This window comes from Nipponia nippon, unplaced genomic scaffold (assembly GCF_047370975.1).
Source record: "Nipponia nippon isolate SJK-2023a ecotype South Korea unplaced genomic scaffold, ASM4737097v1 scaffold_3, whole genome shotgun sequence".
Classification (NCBI taxonomy): domain Eukaryota; kingdom Metazoa; phylum Chordata; class Aves; order Pelecaniformes; family Threskiornithidae; genus Nipponia; species Nipponia nippon.
The window spans coordinates 100411603-100433672 of record NW_028262347.1 but is presented as its reverse complement, the minus strand read 5'-3'; the positions used below and the strand labels follow the sequence as shown (position 1 = coordinate 100433672).

Here is a 22070-nt window from a genome sequence, read left to right as displayed (position 1 = left end):
CAATTGGCACTGCATTCACACAGCTGGCCCCACTGAGGAGATGAAGAATAGCTCTTTGTCACGGTCACCACTTAATCCTCAATGGATCTCACCCATATCTGTCTTACGGTTTAACACAAAGGTGAGCAGGAAAGATCTGAGTGCCTCCTGGAGTATATACAATTTTGTCTACATTGTTTAATTTCTTTGAAAGATTCACTTAATTGTCATGCAACCAAAAAGACGTTAAGACCATTTACCTCACAGCGGTTTCTATGAGGATTAATTTCCACATTTTAAAGAGATTTAAGATGACTAGGATGAAAGAAACAATAAAGGTAACAAGCTTATTTTAGGCTAAAATAAACATCCCTGAACTATACCCCTCACAGACTTACTTGATTTGTTTAGCATTTTTGTAGCGAATAAAAATTACAATAGGGTAGATATGAACACTGTGGAGCCGTTCGATGGCATGAGGAGCGATGTCAAGCAGACAATGACAATCCTAAGATCAAATGTAAATGCAAAACACTCATTCAGTTAAAGAGCACAAGCACACATGCACATCCCCCATTTCTTCCCCTACTTAAATCATAGCAACCCCACAGAATTTTGCTACACATTTAGCATTTCGGGGCTACTGAGCAATTTGTACCCAAAGGATTTATAACAGAAGACAGAAGATGAAAAACTGCAAGAAATTCCATTCATAGTACCAAAAGCATGCATTGATAGAAACAAAAGTATTTGAAAAACTAATGACATGAAAACTCAGATTGAAATATATGCAATACATTTTTTTCCAAATGTAAATATTCATTTTCTCTTTCAGAAGTCATAAGCAAACCCAAGCATTAAAGTAATAAGACTTTCTGTGTGGTTTGACAGAAAACTATAAGCAATGTACAGATTTTAATTAACATCTGTCTCTGGGATTATTATGATGTTTGTGTTCTATATGACTGCATTAAATGGAATAGTTAAAAAACCCAAATCCGGGGGGGCGGGGAGGGGGGGTGGACTCTATGGAATCTAAGAAAATAATTTCTAACTTTATTTAATAATACTGTAAAAGAATATGGACATTCCTAGGTTTTTGTACAAGGTGAGCTTTCATAAAATAATTCTTGAACACTTACATACCAAAGTGACGTAACTTTTATTTTACTCAGCAGCCTGGGGAACAGTTCTCTGAATGCCTTAAAGGAGGACAACACTAACATAATTTCCACCCCCCCAACATAGTATGAACATATATTGCAAATTGTACAAAGAACTACAGCATTAAAAGTGACTCACCTTTTCTGTTATCTCTTTTATTGAAGCTACAGTTGTCACATCAAAATGCCCACTCCTCCGTTTATAATCAATAAACAGACAATCCTTCACACCCCGTTCAATGGCTTGTTGGGAAGCTTTCATAACCTCTGTTTCATAGAACCAGAAGAAATGCACTTTCATTACTATTCCTTAGGCACAGAACAAGACTAACAAGACAACGTCTGCAAATTCAGATTCTTGGGGTTTTTTCCATGTTTGTGCTACCATTTAGATTCACTTACATAGATGTTACTATCACATATTCTAAACAAGTATAAATTGATTATATTTGTGTGCTTACCGAGAGGACATCTGCAAAATTTTCCAGGGGATTCTTTGACCAACATGTCTTTCACAGCATCAAGTAAAGGTCCTAGAATAAGCACAGGCCTAGGAGAGGTACAGTCCACTTTCTGTACACGCTGATATGCCAGACTTGCAGAATCTACACACACAGAAGATTTACTTATGAGAGTATAAATTATTTTCCTGGCATTCCTCAGATAAGCAGAAGCACCCTAACAGTAATTATGAAAACAACTCCCTTGCAAGGGATAAGGGCCTTGACAAGTACACAAAATGCTCACTAGCCATTATTACAATTTTTTCCACTTGACATCTTAAAATATAAGTTTTTCTAATCGAATCTGGTGCTCCTCCCTGCCACCCTCACCAAAACTTTAAAACCAATCATTCCAATTTTTCCCTAAAAGTGTAAACAAGACACAATATTTGGTTTCTCTGGTTTGGTTTGTTGAGCTCTTCCAAGGAAGTAAGCATTGTAACCAACATGATTTTTGTAGACGAGTGAAGAAATAGAAGTGAAGATTTTTGAGCGTTGCCCAGGATTTCTGTCTAGGCTAAGTGACCTGGACATAAGTTAAACAGTTGAAAGAAAGATCAAAACCATGCATCAAAAAGCAATCTCACTCTGAAAAAGAAACACTAATGCTAATAGATCTAGGAATAAACTACCAAAAAAAAAATTAATTTGAAACATTCTGGCTTGTTATTTAATACAAAACCATTTTGTTATTAGAAGTAATATACGTAATAGGACGTATGATCACTATTTGTATCCAGACCAACCAGAAAGCAACATTATTCATTGTGTCATGCTGCAGCTGTTTAAAAATGAAAGAGGAGGAAAAGCAACCCCCTCCCAAGTATAACAAAGGTACTTGCCATCCAAGAAAGGAATTGAGTCTGTACTGATTGTATCAAGAGCCAGTAAATCCTTTCCATCTTTGGAACCACTTCGCTTGTGTTTATGCTTTCTTCTGAAGAATGACCTCCGTGCTGCTGCTGACAATGTCTTAGATGAGCTGTTTTCATCTTTAGCCTCAGACATGCTGTGTCTCCTGTAGAATTCCTGATCCATCCTATAATGGAACAGACTAAATGGTTGGTATTTAAACTTATCTTTTTAAATTTTTTCGACAAACAATATCACTGCTGCTTCTGGAACACACTGGAAATGCTTGTCTCAAGCCTTAGCCTGAGTATCTTAATCACAGAAAATTAATCAGAAACAAACATAAACATCAAATAATAAACATCTGAACACCTCACACTGCCATAATTTCCTCAGGATTCTGATAATATAAATAGCAGCCTGGCACAGAGGGCGACCACTCTGAAAGGCAGGGCAAAATTCTCCAAGACAGAAGCAGCAGTATGCACCTACTGGCCAGTAAAATCAGCCTCGCACGGAAATGAAGGTCCCATTCTTTCTATGAAGCTGCATGTTATACTCATCCTTATAAGTAACTTATTAGCAATCCAAAATAACAGTTTTATTTTATATAAGCTCAAATATTTTGGCCACGTAACACACGTAAAGTGTAATTGGTTTTACTATTCATCTTGCAGTAAACAAGCCTATTAATGATTGGTATGGGTCTGTATGTATATATTGTACTTCCACATTCCACATAGTACCGTTGTCCCACTGCCAGGAAAAATTTTGAGTTATGACATGGAGAGAAGACTATTAGAAGAAGGAATCCAGAAAACCAGTAATCTTAAAATGAAAAAAAATATTTTAATCACTGCGTGATAACTAATGTGATTTCAGTAACAATGTAAAAATTTTAGTTCCTGCATATTCCTCTTAACTGCTCTACCAACATTACAAGACTGTGGTGGATACACAGTCTCATAATAACGTTGCTGTCCACAGATAACTAAAAATACTGATGCTTCCCAAGAACGACTGTGATAAGCTCGGATTCAAGGATATTTTTGCTGTGGTTACTCTCACTTTTGTTATTGAATTATCTATCACAACACTGGTCTATGTATCTTTTCCATTTCTAGTTTACTATTTAGTAGCATTAAAAAATACTTGATAGAGCAATATATTTAATTCAATGTTACTAAAACGTCATCCCTAAAATGATATATCTAAGAATTAGTATCTCCCAGAAAGAATAGAAGCAAACGAGTCTTTTATACCACATCTCACTAGTCAGACTTTTAAAGACTATAAGATAAATACTGTAACTGAGGTCACTCACATATATTTACTTGGAATCTGTCCTCTTTCCAGCTTCTGAGCATTCTCGTCTAGTTGCCAAGCCATCCAGCAACCAAAGTTTCCCTGTGGTAGAGTGTCATCAACATACAAAATGTCATCCTTCTTAAAGCTTAAATCCTGTTCCACTTCTGCCAAACGGTCATAAAGTGCTCTGGAAAGGAAGACATAAATAGGCTCTGCAACTGGTCTTCATCAACTCAAGGGAAGAACATGCATACTTATTTTGAAGGGAGTTAACAGATTAGTGGCACACTACATTTCAAGAGCACAAACGTTTACAGTGAAATGCGCAGACTTACTATGCTACAGATTGCGTACTCACTGTCAGAGACTAGCTGGGATAAATTAGTAAACTTTGAATTTAAAAAATGTGGTAAAACTGATGTACTATCTCTCTCATGATGGTCAGCACATTATCCTAACAGCCTTATGCTGTCATTACCAGTCATGCTCAAATACCTGATATAGAATCCATCTCCAGGAAGCTCTTTTATCTTATTAAACTCTTCTATTCTGTACTGAGTCTTTATTTTTATGTTTTCTCCAGGTTTCAACATTTCAAGATAAGCTTCCTCAGCTGTTTTATTTCGCATATCAATGGACCCATACTGCAAAACACGAAACACAAAACCCCTTAGATGTGAAATTGTATCTTAACAGGCAACAGAATTAGGTGAGCTTGAAAAACATGCAAAATATATACAAGTAAATCTTGCCACATAACTCTAGTACAGTTTGCACCTTAAGAAGTCTAGCAGGAGGACTGAGACATGGGGGTGGAAAACAAAATACCCAAGTGAATACAGCAGACGTGCACCGTGAAATATGCACTTCTTTAAATAGTTTTCAAAGTGTCAGCTGAGAATCATAAAATTCACACTGGAAAGAATTTAATATTTTTAAGGAAAGCAAGTGGTTTGAGGGAAGTCAGAAACACAATTACAAAGCAAAATCTCCATCTGGATACTAGAGGTGCAATGGGAGAGTCTCAGTGCTCAGACAGTCTCAATGCTTGGTTGTATCTGAAAAGCTCATGAACACATATGTGTTTATCACCTTAACAGTCCTGCCAAGTAGGCAAATATTCTCACTTCAGATATAGAAAGCAGAGTCAAAGACATATTGCATGGCTTTCCCTAAACTCTCATTAGAATTTCATAGTAATAAGATCAATATTGTTCTCTGTTTTGCAATATCTTTCATGTCCTTCTCCTATGCACAGCAATTGGATTCAAGGCTTCCTATTTAGATGAAGAGAGCAGGTGTTCATAATTCCAAGTGGACATATATTAGTCCTTCAAACTTATGGGCAACTTGTGCTCTCAACAGTGGTGGCTCTCCAGGTCCACATCATTCAGTTCTTCATGTGTTGCAGCCAGAATGAAGGTTATACATTCTCACCATTCTTACCTGGGTTTTGTGGCAGGAACTCAAGATTCACAGAATATCTCCCATTGCAAGACAGCACGATTCTTTGTACAACTCCCTCTTTATACCATCCTAGACATTTTGTCAGTATTCTGCAGACTTTTCTTAATAGCTTACCTCAAGTATCATGTCACCCAAGACTAGTCCATCCGGTCCTTTTGCTGGGCTATCATCATCTACATCTGAGACAAATATTCCATACAGGTTTCCACCACATATCTGGATCCCAAGATCCACTTGGGATTTTTTAACAACAACAGTTCTAGGTTCAGGGGTCCTTTTGTTTGTGTCCACAGGGCCCCTTTTGACAGGGAGAAATAACACATGTACTTCAATTTAAAAACTTGAATTACATACAATCAACTAGCTATCTTAAGAATATATATTTACATAATTATTATTCAAAATAGGTCACTTACAGATACAGTCTTATAAGACAATCATCATTTTCCTTGCAGACCTTCTTAACTAAACCAATCTTGTAGTAAACTTTCTTCACTCCTTGCAGACCCCGTCTTTCAAAAACAGTCTGAAAACATGTACTTCTATCCTGGGCTCCGCTTAACTTATCTGCTGACTTATTTTGACCAGACACAGCGTTCACAGAAATACACTCTGCTTTTTAATACCCTTCTCATCCACCCTGACCATTTTTTTTTTTCTTAAGGCAAAAATTTTGCTCTCTACCTTAAGGAATTCCTGGGACTTGTAGTTGGTGTGGTTTGTTTGGATGGGGGTGTCATTGTTCCTTCATCCTGTTCACTCACAGTATCGATTATGGAATGATTGTCAGGCGTTGCAGCTCCACTGCCTTGAGGGGTGGAATGATTACTCACAGGTTCTAGGCGAGAACTAAGAAGAAAAGAAAAGAATAAAAGACTGGTGGGTTAGTGTTTCCATGCAGACCAAGTTTTTAATTTGGCTGTAAATCAAGTATAAAGTAAGGGAAAAAAAACCAAAACAGCATGCCAAATAACATATGTTGACCATAAGTCTAGGAGAAAGATAAAGCTCACTTTTGAAATGTGATCATGCATCAAAATGGGATGGATAATTTCACTAGGTCATATGCCTTCTCTAGTTTTTGGAAACTCCAACTATTAAAAAAAATTAAAATCAGTTTGAAGTACTATAATCTCATAATCCTAGGAAGTAGTCATCTTTGGTTTTAGTTTAATGTATCTAAGGATTATGCCCAAATAAGAAGAAAAAAAAAAAGTAGGTGCATCAAGCATTTTTCTTTTCTTTTTGACAAGCATGTATTCACACATTACTTTTCTAAGCAATCACACTTCTTACCAGCACAAATCTGCTGATGTTTGCAAACACATTACCTGTACAGAAGTTATCTGCTAGCTAAATAACTGCATCGACCAGAGAGTAGTTTTTTCAAAGTTTAGCCAGCCTTACCTTGATCGTGAATGATTGCCAAGCTGATACATATGTGGGTTATACTGAGCCAGAATAGTTATGGTGTCGCACTGCTGTCCAATGATTAGTCGAGCCTGTTGCTCTGTAGCATTTCTCAAATTTATTCCATTAAACTACAGAAAAAATGCACAAACCAGGATGTCAAGTTTTCAGATGGAAACTAGCAAAACCATTCTTTCAGTCTCCTAATTAGTTGAATGTCTAAATGCTGACTTATTTCCACTGGGGTAAATAGGAGGATGGAAATGCTGCTATACATTGATTCCTAGGGTTTACTCCTTGGAAGGAATCACTGTAATTTTAAACTATTTAGTAACCTGACCAGGAGTTTAAAAATCTTTTTACTATTGAAAGACATATGCATTCAGAGCTGTGTTATGATTTGATATCACTGATTAAATACAAGTTGGTTCAGATCACCGATCTGAATAAATTCAGGATTTAAAGATAAATTCAGATCCATGATCCATTCAGGTCCATTGTAGTATCATCCACACACTGTGCAACAGAAGATGCTTTAACATACACAAGCATGAACAGATCTAACACTTACAAAGCAGCTCTGTACTTTACAAAATGCTCCTCCACACATTTAATACTGTAGGCAAAGACGTGACTGTAGCTAATCTAAAGCCTACCTATGTTTTAAACCAGGTATCTCAGGCAAGGATATGGCACAGCAACAGCAGCATGAAACTCGGTACAAGCCAGCTGCTTGAATATTTACTCACCTTATCAGGCAGAGTATGATGTTGGGACTATATGGTTTTAAAAGTACCGAAACTAGCTAGCTTAAAATTTAGTTATATCTATATAAGATGCAATGCAGATCTCCCATCAAAAGACATTATTTTATGATAAAGCCTGACAAAAAGTCACAACAATCACAATTACTGGAATATTACAATACAGAGTACCCTTTGCTACATCTCACAGCACACAAGCTTTCACAAGATGCTCCTTTGGGCAAAGGCAGTTACGGCTGGAGTCATATGAACTGATTCATTAAGCCATAGGAATAGTAAGCAAACAATTACCTCTAGTAACTGATCACCATACTCAAGGCCAGCTTGATGGGCAATGCTCCCACCTGTTACTTTAGAGACAAATATTCCACCATTTTCTCCGCTCACAATGGAAATCCCTAGTGGCTCAGAACCCTTCTGCACTTTAACATGACGTGGCTCTTCCATGTAGGGCCTTTTAGAGGAGATAGTTAAAACTGATTTGGACAAAATTGCACTTGAACCATCACAATGTCAAAGTTACATGCAATACTTTATGTCTGTCTGAACTGTAATAATAAAATAGGTTTAAACAGTTACTTTAAAAAAATTTACTGTCAACTGTCTTAAATGCATTCCTTTAACACCATGCAACACACAGTGGCAGAAGTAAATGTATACCAGGTACATGACTGCTCTAAAACATTATGGTAAATATGAATTATAAATAGTATGGTGGTGAAGCTGGTAGGAAAGAAGCGTCCAGATGCATATTATATAAAAGTAACTGAACCACTGTATATAATGTAATTTACAAAACCATATTCCAGAAAGGTATGTTACAAATACAAATGCTGGGAGCCTTTATTGGCAGTGAAAATAAACATCATAAATAATAAGGTGGTAAACCAAAGCACAACAATGCACAAACACCAGATTTCATATTTGTATGCAGGGAAACATAAATTATTAATGAAAATTAAGCAGTTGCAAACTCAAGCCATTAAGACAGCAGTTTGCATGGTAGCATTACAATTACCATGCAAATTCTCCTCGGGGCAATTATCCAAACATGTAAAATAGCACAAAGTGCGCAATACTGCTCGAGAAGGACAACCTTATATCAGGCCAACCTCAAACTCCTTAGTGATGAGAACCTAGGCCTAGGAGCCACAGGGATTCTCAGAAAAGACCTATTACGGAACAGATATCTGAAAGACGTAGAAGATTTAAGAAGAAAAGAACACTTAGAAAAAGACACACAGGAGTAAGACACTAGTAAGTATAACAAGAGAATGGCTTATACAAAAGAAAACCCTGATACATTTCCCTTTCCTCCCCCCATAGTCAGGATGTAGCCCCCTGAACAAACAGGGCTGGTCCCTTCATGGTCTGTATAAACAAAAGAGGAGCCTCTTAAAAAGCGCTGGTTTATACTACTATGAACTTAATAATGTCTACACAGCAAAAGGCATCACCAGATATTAACAGTTGAGCTCATTCTGAATGGAACAGCTTGGGTACCAGGTGTGGTGTATGTTTTATTTTAATAGGATTATACTACATTTGACATGCATCAATTTGAATGTTTTCTTTCCTCACGCTTCATTATATTGGATAGACATTCTCTAAAATTGTGCCAACTGTTTAAACTATTTTAATTGTGCTGTTCAGAGACCAGATGAGATAACTGGACTTCATTCACTGCTACTAATGCGAACCAGGCTGAGGAAAGGTATTTTTGGAAAGAGTAGCATTTAGGGCTGAGGGCAGAGGGAAGAGGACATCATTTCATAAACTACGCTTATGGCCACAGTCTTTGAAGGTAACTATTTAGTAGCCTTCTGCAGCGGGGGCATAATAGTTTGCCAGCTTTTTAATGCATAAAAGATAAAAACTGATATGAATGCAACTCTGGAATCCAGTACTCTTATAACATCAACATCACTGTTAGAGGTAATGCCCTCAGAGCTTGCCTATTGATGTAATGAAGATAAGGTAGGTTTACTACCAGCAAACTTAAACTGAAGCCCACATTTTTTGTATGTAGCATGTCTTAACTAAACTGTGCTAACTTCCAGAAAACTGCAACTTATGAACTTTTTTTTTAATCATTCTGAACATGTAAACCATGACATTATATGAAACTTCTTAATATCACAAAATTTATGAAGGCATACTACCTCATTAAAAACTAAAATTACACCCTTTTGAACTTTGTTTACTGTACCTTTCTGCTTTTCCATCTACCACATGCATTTTTAAATTTGTTTTGTTTGTTTGTTTTGTACTGGAATAAGAAAGAATCAAACCCATACAAATTGCACAGGATCACATCTCAGGATTCTAGCAAATACAAAATGAAAGATAACTAGTAATGCATGTAGTAGAGAATCAATAATAAAGTAAAACAGAATGATAACATTAAAAAGGTGTCTTACTTGATAAGCAGTGTTATTAAAATCAAGTGAAGCGCACTCTTCTTTAACATTCAGACTGCCTGTCAGAATCACTAAACACTGATTAAAGTCTTAATTGATCAGATCTTTTAATTTTCATTTAAATTAAAATGAACAGAACAAACAGAAACATTGATTTTTTTTCATCTGTATTATTATTATTATTTTTATCTGGGGAAAGGCAAAGCAAGCTACTTGTATTTTGTGGGGAACAGAAAGAATTATAGGACAAAATAACCATTTACAATGCTATCTAGGCATCTTCAAACATTTTCTTAGGATAGACTTAAATTAGCTACTTTCCTGAATTAAGAACTGTTTGTATTTCTTAGGTGTTTGTTTTGCTTTTTTAAACAAAACAAAACCCCTTAGAATTATATTCTTTTTAGAAAGCCAATTCAGACTTTATACATATGCACAGCAAGAGTGATGGGGCTGGAACCTGACTGTACCTCAATCATCTGATCAATATTAACAGAAATTGTTATTTTCCAGAGATCAGAACACGTATCTTGTGCTCACAGATACAAAGTTATAGGGGTGTCAAAACTCTAGCTTTTTCAGCTGAACATATACATCATTAGTCATGTGAAAGAGAAAAGAAATTCTGACTTTGAATTTGCAAGTGACAATTAGAGGAACATTTATATGAGAACACAAATTGAGTACACATAGTACAAAAGTCACACTGAAGTAAGAAAGGAAGAAAATTCACAAAAACCTCTTTACATTCCCTTTCAAAGTAACACTGTCCTTTGTACGCAATACACATTCTAGAGTTACTACAAAAAACTTAGTTACCAATTCTTTAAACGAGACAAAAGTTTCGTATAACATTTTATGAATAACTTTTTATTACTACCAAAAAACTTAGAATACAGAATAGCCTTATTACTTTATCGTTCACATTTTTTATGGTCAGTCCTTTTACATAAATCAAGCAATATAAAGGGGTCTTGAAGTCCACATAAATGTAATCTCTTACAACACATCGTAGCTCCTTTACACTGCCAGAACGGCATTCAGCTGCCTTACTGTATATAAAAGCCTGATTCAGATTTGTGTATTACTGTTCAATGCTTGAATTCATGCAAACTTTTTGATATATTCGGTCTAGCCAGATCATGGTAAAATGAAATCAGATGTCCAAGACTGATACTACAAGCAATGTATCTTGAAAATATTCATCATGAGAAAGTCATTAAAACACAAAGCTCATGCTTTTAAGGAAGCTATCACATCAGGTTCAAATTCTGCAAGCAGCTACACATATACTTAACACTATTGCTAGCAGCCATCCAGGTACAGCCAAAGGGATCAGTCACAGTAATAAAATTGCATCTGTACATATGGATACGTTCTTTCACAGTTATGCCCTGGATTTTTCATGTTATCTGGCTAAACTGAATCAAGGCACAGTGGCTAGAGCACATATTCTACAATGCTAAGGCACCTGATATATAGCTATCAGATGTTACTAGGTCTTCGTTTTATTTCATCTTCCAGAGTACAGAACAAGCCTATCATAAACAAGCATATGAGGTAGCTCTGCTGAAGGGGTGTATTCTAATTTAGACCGCTCTTATTCGGTGTGGCAATTAATCTAACATGAAAGAAATAAAACCCTGATGAATTCCTTAATTTTCTAAACTCAAGAATCTATTCTTTGCTTTTGAAGAAAAAAATCCACACAAAGATCTCTTACATACTTCGTAAAGAAAATAAAAACATCAAATAACAGGACCTGAGGTGCACCTCTGCACCTACATATTTGTCATTTAAATTAAATGTTCACATTCCTTCAGCCCAACAAACAAATGTATAAAATTTCCTCAGACACATTTGTATCAAAAGCAAATAACATGGGGACCTTACCTATCTTTTCTACGTTCTCCAATAGATACTGGGCTAATGGAAATCCTAGGTAACGTAGAAAGGGAGTTCTGAGACTGGCTGCTGGCAAAGGAAGATGTTTCCAAGTTAAGAGGTGACTGTGGAGGAGTTATCAAGCTGGGACTGCTACATTCAGAGTGTGACAAGGAGCCTATGGAAAAATCAACAGTTGAGTTTTAGGATCCTGCATCTGCCATAGTTTGGAGATCTACACAGACATAGTGGAAGACACCATACACATCTGAGACAAGAAAGAGGACCAACTGTTCACCAGCACTCTATTAACCACAGAAGGAGCTTAGGGAGACCAGGTCACTAATTTCAGACAGTGCAAACTTACTGTCCTTAATGACTATATGTCAAATCTGTCCTCTGTAAGTGCATACAACTACTGCCATTCTCAACAAGGAGAGGAGGTTATAGACAAGCTACACCATATGCATGTCTGAAAACACTTAGCAATGCAAAGTTAAAGAGAAATAATAAAAAACAGGAAAGGAGAAGTAAAATAAAAATTTAATATGTAGGTTTATTTTCAACTAAAATATTTATGTACAGCCCTTTCCTTTGGGTAGGAGATACATTATGAAACACCTGAAAACACCAACAAAACCCCAGCATGAATCATACACAGAGACAGGAAATCTCTGCAATTTCAACCAAGCTTGACATGACTTTGTTTGCGTCTCTTCCCTGGTTGTACCCTCCCTGAGTAATTTACTGAACAAGTGCCCCGACACAAACATTCAGTTTGGTTCCTCTGAAAAAGCTACAGAAAATAAATCTCAAATTACTAATCACAAATGAAAGCCATTTGTAAGAATTCTATTTGTCCAGTTAGGAAAACCACTGCATACAATTCATTAAGGCTACAGAACATTTGAGCAACGATGGCAGCGAAGAGTTGCCGTTTACTGTCATCAAACTCTGAATTCTACAGTTCTCCAACACTCCAACTGGTATTTGTATCATGTCTTTAAATATCCTCTACCAAGCAATTTTGAGTGAAGCACTAAAATATTTTCACTGCATTTCAAAATATAATTTACAATCCGTAATACAATAATATGTAAAATAATATACTTAAAGAATCAAAAAAAATAATACCAGTCATCTCACTGTTAAAACTTTTAAGACACCATCCTAGAAGAAAATTACAACTGTAAAACATACAGCAATGCTTATTCTTACATTTTTTGGTGCACTTTTTCTTAGTGTGCCACATCCTAGAGTCAACTAACAGAGAAATCAACTTTCATTAGAAAGTTTCTTTTTTTTTTTTTACCTTTCTGTGGCAAAGTGCAAATTTTATAACCTTAAGAAAACTGTCATATTTAGATTTTGGCACAACCTGATTTAACAACTGCAAAGGCGTTGGACTGGTAATACTGAAAATAGTAAGACTAAAATTATTTATGAAGTAATTCACCTCTGTCAGAGCCCATCATGGACCTTGGATATCTTGGTGTTAAAGGGATCTTAATTCGTTCTGTTCTGTATTGCAAGTTACTTGAAGAACCTATTTTTACAACAAGAAAACATTACAATGACAAAAGTAAAAGCAACTACGTTGAACAAAAAAGTACATTTAGATTCTACTTCTTCAATAAGCATTAAAATGGCCTCAATTTATGCACAAGCCTTGATGGTTATCCTTGTATGTATTGCGTATATCATATTTCTAGTAAATTTTCTTGATTACACAGTCAGTATAAACAGAGCACAACACAGCTATACAGTATATACACACTGTTTGTTCTTGTATGAAAAATGTTTTGAATATTTTTCAATCAAATGAAACTTAACTTGAAGTCCACTTAAGAATCTAACATCTGTTTACTAAGAATCCCTGGGATTTTCCAAAAGGCACTTAAAATATTCTGATTACATTCTGCTTGGACGAATACATAATTTTTTGATGCTGGCTGCAAACTGTTAGGCCATTTTTTGCTGTGGTTACAAAGCTGACATGCTCTATTCAGATGCAACTGCCAATCATTAATGGAATACAGAAACACAAACATGCAGAAAAATGTTATTACATAATTTAAAAATTCTAAAATGTTAAAATATCATTGCAACAAAGGACGCATTTGCTTTGGTATTACTAGGATAGGCATAAACAACCTTGTAAGGTTGTCAATCAAATAAACATATGTGTAACTTATCTGCCAACAATACAATTTACACTAGGCCATTAGTCATCCTTGATTTTTTTTGTTCTGGGGGCTTTCTCCTTTTCTCTTCTCCTCTCCACCTCACTGAACCTCAAGAATACTTTGGCTGGGCCTCCCATCTTTATAAGGGTACTTTCAAACAGTAACAGGCACGGAAAGGAAAATCACTCATACACACACAGAGGATTTTAAAGAGACTGTAAAGAATGAATGAAACACAGCTACTTCCAGGGAACACTGTTAGTCATAAAACCACAAAAAAAATGAAGCAAAGGAACACAGGAAACCTTTAGGCTTTGCTAGCTGTGACAATCCCATAATACATGTACTTAAGCAATTTTCTATTTATTCTTTGTCTCTAATATATAGGAGTCCCACAGGAAATAAATCAGAGAAGCTAGTTACCAAGTCTTGCACTGGATGGTAATGAATTTGAGCCATGAGATGCTCTTGTACGTGAATTTTCAGAGTAGTCATTGGAGTGTTTATGACTTAGGTCCAAACTCAGGCGACCTTGATGCTGGGAACTACATCAAAAGAAAAGGAGAAAAGGGCAACAGTTAGAACTGGGCAAAACACCGCAGCAAATAGCAAACTGGCCAACAAAAAATTTTGGTTATCCCTGAGTTACTGAATAAAATGAATGCTCCTCTCCTTCCCACTTCCCAATTGTGCCATCATTTTAAGAATTAAGAGAACTCAGAAGAAAAATAGCCTAAAGCACTATAAAAAAAAAGGGGAAGGCTTTATTTGTTTTGGCAAGGACAAGAAAAAAACATTAGAAATTAGTTCATTAAAAAAATAAATTTCTTTGTCAATATCAGTCAGTGGAGCAGAGCAAAACCTAATCCATCAGTTACAGAAAGACATGAAAGCAACTGGCACATCACTTCTATGCCATAATGGTTTCGAGAACCCTGGGTCAAAAAGAACACACAACAGCAGTGCGTTTCACTCTGCAGTGTATAAAACAACTACCAGAAGCAATTTCATCCTAATGAAAACAAAAATTTAAGGAGATATAAATTTCAAAACACCTGGGATGCAGATGCTGATGGCATATTTGGCTGGCGACTGATGGACAATTGCTGGTGTGAACTCTGTGGCTCCAGGCAGTATAGATTGGATTTCTCATAACAGCAGTTACTGCAGGGCATGGTGCTAAGCTTCTTGGTACAGTACCTGCTTAAGATGATAAAAACACATTCTTACCAACATTATTATCATATAAACTACAGATTTTAGATATATTTAAATATTTATATGATTACTTATTATAACATTTGCATGTATGAACATGTATCTATAAATAAAAATTACTAGCATACAGACAAATACGTTATTAAGCACCATGTGACACCTTTTTTTTCCAGCCACATTTAAAATCTGGATTATAGTTTTGTAATGAGTCAGTAATAAAGTGGATTAGATTACCAAAAAATGAAGTCATTCACAGCATGCACTGGTAACTAAAAGATTTTCTCTGTTTTCAAGTATCAAACATTTTTATACAACAACAAAAATTCTGTATTTCTCTCTGAATAGTCATCTGACAGAAACACAGGTTTTTATTTGGTACTTGAACTGACCACAGCTAAAATGATTCTTGATTCTCTTCTGTTGCCTCAAAGACTCCCACTTCTAGTGTGTCCTATGACTTTAAATTATAGTATTTTAATATTTATTTATGAAACTTATTAATCAAGCTGTTCTTTTAAGTACACTCATAGAATCATAGAATGGCTTGGGCTGGAAGGGACCTTAAAGACCATCTAACTCCAGCCCCCCTGCCATGGGCAGAGATGCCACCCACTAGGACCAGGTTGCTCAGAGCCCTGTCCAGCCTGGCCTTGAACACTGCCAGGGATGAGGCATCCACAACCTCTCTGGGCAACCTGTTCCAGTGCCTCACGACCCTCCGAGTAAAGAATTTTTCGTAACATCTAACCTAAATCTCCCCTCTTCCAGTTTGAAACCGTTCCCCCTTGTCCTATCGCTATCTGCCCTTATAGAGTCTCTCCCCCTCTTTTATATAAGCCCCCATTAAGTATTGGAAGGCCACTATAAGGTCTCCCCGGAGCCTTCTCTTCTCCAGGCTGAACAACCTCAACTCTCTCAGCCTGTCTTCATAGCAGAGGTGCTCCAGCCCTCTGATCATCTTTGTGGCCCTCCTCTGGATCCATTCATAAAACGTCCACATCTTTCTTGGGCTGAGGGCTCCAGAGCTGGATGCAGTACTCTAGGTGGGGTCTCACAAGGGCAGAGTGAGAGGGGCAGAATCGCCTCCCTCGGCCCACCTCTTCTGATGCAGCCCAGAATACAGCTGGCTTACTGGGCTGCTAGCACACATTGCTGGCTCATATCCAGCTTTTCGTCCACCAGGACCTGCAAGTCCTTCTCTCCGTGGCTGCTCTCAATGAGTTCTTCTCCCAGTCTGTACTCATGTCTGGGATTGCCTCGACCCAGGTGAAGGACCTTACACTTGTGCTTGTTGAACCTCATTCAGTTCACATGGGCCCACTCTCAAGTTTGTCTCATCCTTCAGTACTCAACCAATTGAGAGCAGCTCTGAGGAGAAGGACTCGGGGGTACAAAAATGACCAACTTGGGGGTCACAAAAACGATCAGAGGGATGGAACACCTCTCCCATGAGGAAAGGCTGAGACAGCTGGGGTTATCCTAAGTAGCTCCTGAAGTACTCCATTTAGTCTGTGCCAATTTAAAACCTGCTAACATGCACCTCAATACCCAACAACTGTTCCATCAACTGAGACAACATGCCAGCTGTTTTCTGTTCTACCTGATTACACAGATTTCTGTGTGAGCTGCTTGTAAGTCCCCTCTTCAGCAGCTTAGTATCTCAAACACACTGGCATTTAATCTTTAATTTAGATTAAGATCACAACCAGTTTGGGCAACCTGAGATACTCCAAGCATTTGATTTCCAATAGGCAGAACTTAATACGTTGTACTTTCTGAACATCAGATATTTTTCCTTGGAAGTATTTCGGAAGTTAAGCATCTAAAGCTTGGGACACCTCCATTTACTGTTCGTTTTCAAAAATATTGCAAATCATACTTGTCTCCCTGATGTATAGGCTACACCTTGTTCACCACTACTGTGTTCAAAACTCCTCTGCACAGAAACTGATGAAGCACAAATCCTTCAGCCAGGAGTTGCTCAGTTTCCTTAATGGTTCTTAAACAGCTTTCACTTCTTTACAGTCCAAAAGCTGAGCAGACCATGTTCAGATTACAACAGATGATGGAAATATGTTTTGTGAGTCATGTTTGTTCTGCACTTACCACAACTAATCCCCAATATTGTCCAATATGGACAAATTCCTTGGGGCATTCCTAGAAAGTAGCTATGAGTTCTGTCACTCACCTGCTGACATGCTGCTAGCGTATAAGGTGGCAGGCACAAAGCCATCGCTGTGCCTAGCAGACCGTTTTGGTGAATACGGTGCCCATTCCTGTAGCTCTGGAGACAGATGCTCCTCGCTAGCTGGAGTATACTTCTGCACCTACAAAAACATAGAAATTTGATTACAGAAAGTCAGAGATTCAGAAGAAAAAAATTAAACAGCCAAACTTTGTAAGCAGCAAGCAACTTCAAACTTTATAGTATCTATTACAGAACATGCTCACCATCACAGTGCTTGTTACACCTTTATCTTTCAATGATGCTATTCATTTCTACCCCTTCCTTCCTCCAATCCTGCTCTATTATTTCCTTTTATTATTTTGTAATCTTTTTAGGCCAATGTTTGCAACTTAACTGGTATATTTTTCTTCACAATAAAACAGCCAGCATTTAGTTATGTTTCTCCTTTAAAATACTGCTTTCACAGGACATTTCAACTGTTATTTCAGCCACTATTGCAAGTGTTTCCTATGGAGGACCTGGCTAACAAGCCAGAAAGTTTTTTTCCTCTAAGCCTTTATTTTCAGATACACGAGGAGCAACCTCTCTTCAACGGAGCAATTCAGGTTTTAGAACCATCACAACCTCTGTTCTGTAGATAATGAGTAGACACTGGTGAGTTAAGAAACATGAGAATAGCTCAGATACTGACAGTGATGCTACAGATCTACAAGTTTAGGGCTCAGCATGCAGAGTTTACACACTTGAAATGCACAACACAAAACATGAGATTGAAGTATGTAATAAGTGAAAAATAATTACTGAAAAAGTACTTACATTTTTTATGATAGCAGTATTTTAATTAAATGAAGAGTTACTCAGAGCACAAAGACTACAAAATGCAGAGACACCTTCTTAGAACCAATACTTCATCACTGCCATGGTGTGTTAGTAATTGTACTACCTACTACTCAGGGATGAAAGTTCTCTTAAATTTATCAACTTATCAAAGTACACAAAATTAATTGCGTATATACATAGCTAAGGAAATTGATACCAGCCAATATGGCTACAAATTCAACTACACTGAATATTCTATATACATATTTCTGATATTATAAACACTAATTCAGCAATGAATACATGCAGACTGGACACTACTGTTACACAGCCCGATGTAGTGGTAGTGCGCAAAGATGATTCCACCAGGGAGAAATTTTCAGAGTGAATGGTGTCCACTTTTTGAGGCACAATATAACTTCTGCTCTCTAGTCAACAACAACTTTAGATTTACAAAGTTCTGCCTATTTTCTCGGAGGACAGGGGAGAAATGAAGGGGGGGGGGGGGGGCGGGAAACCAAACCCAAAAGAATCACAGAACCTAGTCCTAATTTAACCCTGGCAACGTAAATTAACTAATACATCAAATAACCTTAAAAACCAGAAATTATTACTATAATTCTATTATACAATTTTTCTTCTTCACCTCGAACCAACACCTATATTATATCTGCAATATCACATGTCCTTGTCAATCCTTTCTGGTCTTTTAAGTAATGCCAAAGTAGTGCCAAAACCACCCCCTCTGTTCCAGCTAACAAATTTCTTACATGTAAGTCCCCACCTACATGTGTCCTTGTAACAGCTGGAAATTCTTCACTTACTATAGTAATATTACTACAGTTATAACCAGGACAACATATATGCTCTAACAACGCACTATAATAGAGCATGGGAGTACCAGTGCTAATGCATCAACTTGATACTCTACATAAAGCAAACATCCCATATTCAAATAGCGTGATCTGGTTTTGTTGTTATTTATGTGCCACAAGATGAAATTAGAATATGCCTTCCTTCGTTTCTTGTGGCACAATTCTTGATGAAAAACCATGACCTTTCTCTTAGCTATACTGCTCTTCAGACCTGTTCAGAATAAATCTGCTGATTCCAGCTACAAAATTAAACCCATATGCTTTTCTGCATCAGTAATGCAGAATTTGCTGGACACTTTTATAAAAAAGCTCTCTGTAACTATTTTTCCCCAAAAATGTTAGGGAATGTGGAAGGAATACAATGGAAGAAGCCAAAAAAAGACAAAATTGCCAGTTGTTCTCTTATACCAGTATTTTTGCAGAATATGGCTCCAAACCTTCCACTATATCCAATTCAGCTCTGTTGTCTCTATTGCTTCTAAAACTTCGTGAAGAGGGTGGGATTATGCCACTTTATATAATGCACTCACCTAAATAGGTTTGTCTTCCTAGATCACATAAAATGTTTCTTCCACCTACATTGGTAAGACATGACCCACAATCTCCACAGAGGGGTTGTTTATTCTAACAAATTATATTCTCATTTTGAACTATATTATTAAACCATATTCTTGTAAACAGTCCACCTTTACAGTGTAATGTGCCTAACACCCTATGAATTTCATTAGATTTACAAAATTATTTAGACATATAGAAAGACTTACAAAAACCAACACTGTGAATGGTATACCTTTTTCCATTAATTTCTACAGTGAGCTGGGCAACCAATCTGATTTTTGTAAAACTTAGGAGGCCCTATTTTCAGCTTTTCTAAAGCTGCCTCTTTGCATTTTTATTTATTTTTTTTTTTTTTCAGGTTGTCAAAAACATACAGGAAAGAGCCCTGATCTTCCATCAAGGAGCATTAAAACCCAAGATATGGCTACTAAGCCGAACCCTATTATCCTGTTGGGTGGTCACCACTGCCTGTTAAACACTGCAACTCCATGAATTGGTTTTGTATTTTGAGATACCGCAAAGTGACAACTGAGTCTGGGGTAGCTTCTCAGAGAACAGGCTATGCTTCTCCTGTTACGGTATGTAACCAGGCACCCAAAATCACACTGAAAATACACTTTAAGGTTTCTAGTTTTGTGCTTCAATATACCAAGTTTCTACCTGAAGCGCAGGATTAGGAATGGGCATATGGGTCATTTTATGCCTCAGTGCAGGAGCTGATTTTGGCCTTGGTCGTTTAATCTCTGGCTCTTCAACTCTTTGAAAGCCAATGTCATCTTCACAGGATTTCCTTGAAGAGAGATGAGTGCAGTCAATACCCTCCTCCCGATAATAATGCCCAGCATTCCTGCTGCGCCCCTTGAGAGTAGCAGAATCCTGTTTAAGTGCCAAGGAAACTGGAGCTTGGGCAGTGGCTGGGCTGGTGGGTGGTGATCCAGTTGTTACCGTAGACTCTGATGCAGAGCTTGTCTGCTGTTTATGTTTAAACTTGATAGAGTCACTTCTCTTAGGAGGAGTTGGAGGAGTTGAAGCCACTTCAGCTTTTGATGGCTGAGGTGAATGGCCTGTCACCTGATTAGGGGAAAGGTATTCCAGCTTGGGAGGAGTTGGTGGTCTTTTGAAAGTATCAGGATCAAAGATAGACTTCCTTTGTTTTGGCTTTTTGTACACAGAGAACTTTTCTGTTTCTGTTGCTGAGATATTAACCATGACTTTTGGCCAGGTACCACCACTATGCTTAGTTCCATGTGCTTTGTCAAATGTGGTCTCAACCATCATACAGTCAGCTCCTGTAGGTTCATAAGGTAGCCTCCTGTTATCCAAGTCAACAGCTCCAAAGCCTCGGTCTCCATATGTCTCTGTGCTGAATGAGCTGAGACTGTGTTCTGAATTACTGTGGCAACTGTGCACAGTGTTCCTATGAGGGTTTACTCGTAATGTGTTATTAGGGAAAGGTTTGTGATCACAAAATGAACTGCTGCCCTGATCACTCTGGTCCTTCTTGCCATCCATGATGTCTGGATCGAAAATGTCAGTCTGTGTTGAGCTGTTGAGTTTCAGATTTCTTTTATTTTGGGCTTGTATCTCTGATGCGTGAACCCTACAGTTTGATATTTTTTCTGAATCCTTCAGATTTTCAAATATATTTTGGCCACTCCAAGATGAACTCTGAGGAAAAACCTAAAACAAAAAAAACCAAAACCAAACAAGTAATCACCTTATTATTATGGCTGATTTCTGTTTAGTATAAGGCATATTCTAGCCTCCTTGATTTACCTATACCTGAATATACACCAACACATGTATAGATACAGTTGGGAAAGGTTTAATAAAATCTTGCAGATGTAAAGCACAGAACATCAGATAAAATGAAGCTAGAAATTTTTTTGAAACATTTTCAGAACAATTCCAGAAGGGCAACCCCACACTGTGGCAGAAGCACTGTACTGACAGTGAAGGGACCTGCATTCTACTTCTGCCTCTGTTAAGTGATGCTAATAAGTCATCTTTCATTGTCCATTTTCCCCTCAAACATTTAATCTTTTTACTTTCTTAAAACCTCAAGCTCTCTGGAACTGGAATTATCACTCACAAAGCCCATGTGACAGGCCCAGCATAATGGGATTCTATCCTCAATAAGCAAAACAGAAGATATTTTTATAGCAATAAGCCTGAAAAAGAAAGCCTCTTACTTAATCCTCATGCTAGCCAGAGTTCAGTTTTCTGCGCAACTCTCTCCTGACGAAAAGCAAACCTTTCTGTAGTCAGGAGGCAGTTTATCTTTCATGTACAAAACTGCTGCAGCTTTGAAGCCGAAACCAAGAAGAAAGCAGCAATTGTGCTGGAAGTCATTTCACATGACCAGCAAACAAATAGGAAAGAAATAAGAACAATAAATAAGTTTCATTTCCTACCAGATGCTGCAATAGCCTTACTTTGGAAATAACTGTTGAGTGTACCACCAGTGAAATGCATC

General features: G+C 37.3%; 1 protein-coding gene across 7 annotated transcripts in view; it reads right to left on the bottom strand.

Annotated features, from left to right (window-relative positions):
• The window catches only part of DLG5 (discs large MAGUK scaffold protein 5), a 111457-nt gene that overhangs the window by 5713 nt on the left and 83674 nt on the right, over positions 1–22070 (bottom strand). For 3 of the 7 annotated variants that reach the window (XR_015706748.1, XM_087767039.1, XM_087767041.1), the window contains 16 exons: positions 20255–21274; positions 17343–17481; positions 14992–15139; positions 14360–14481; positions 13207–13296; positions 11760–11928; positions 7738–7900; positions 6680–6813; positions 5957–6121; positions 5387–5570; positions 4301–4449; positions 3822–3992; positions 2488–2684; positions 1604–1747; positions 1282–1409; positions 378–487 (listed from right to left, as the gene is read on the bottom strand). Coding sequence is in view for 6 of the 7 variants with exons in the window: in XM_087767039.1 (XP_087623165.1) it covers positions 378–487; positions 1282–1409; positions 1604–1747; positions 2488–2684; positions 3822–3992; positions 4301–4449; positions 5387–5570; positions 5957–6121; positions 6680–6813; positions 7738–7900; positions 11760–11928; positions 13207–13296; positions 14360–14481; positions 14992–15139; positions 17343–17481; positions 20255–21274 (3233 nt within the window). In the remaining variant the exon portion in view is untranslated. Of the gene's footprint in view, positions 1–377; positions 488–1281; positions 1410–1603; positions 1748–2487; positions 2685–3821; positions 3993–4300; positions 4450–5386; positions 5571–5956; positions 6122–6679; positions 6814–7737; positions 7901–8558; positions 8637–11759; positions 11929–13206; positions 13297–14359; positions 14482–14991; positions 15140–17342; positions 17482–20254; positions 21275–22070 lie in introns of all 7 variants that reach the window. The other 4 variants (XM_087767040.1, XM_087767045.1, XM_087767044.1 and 1 more) reach the window with 3 other exon arrangements.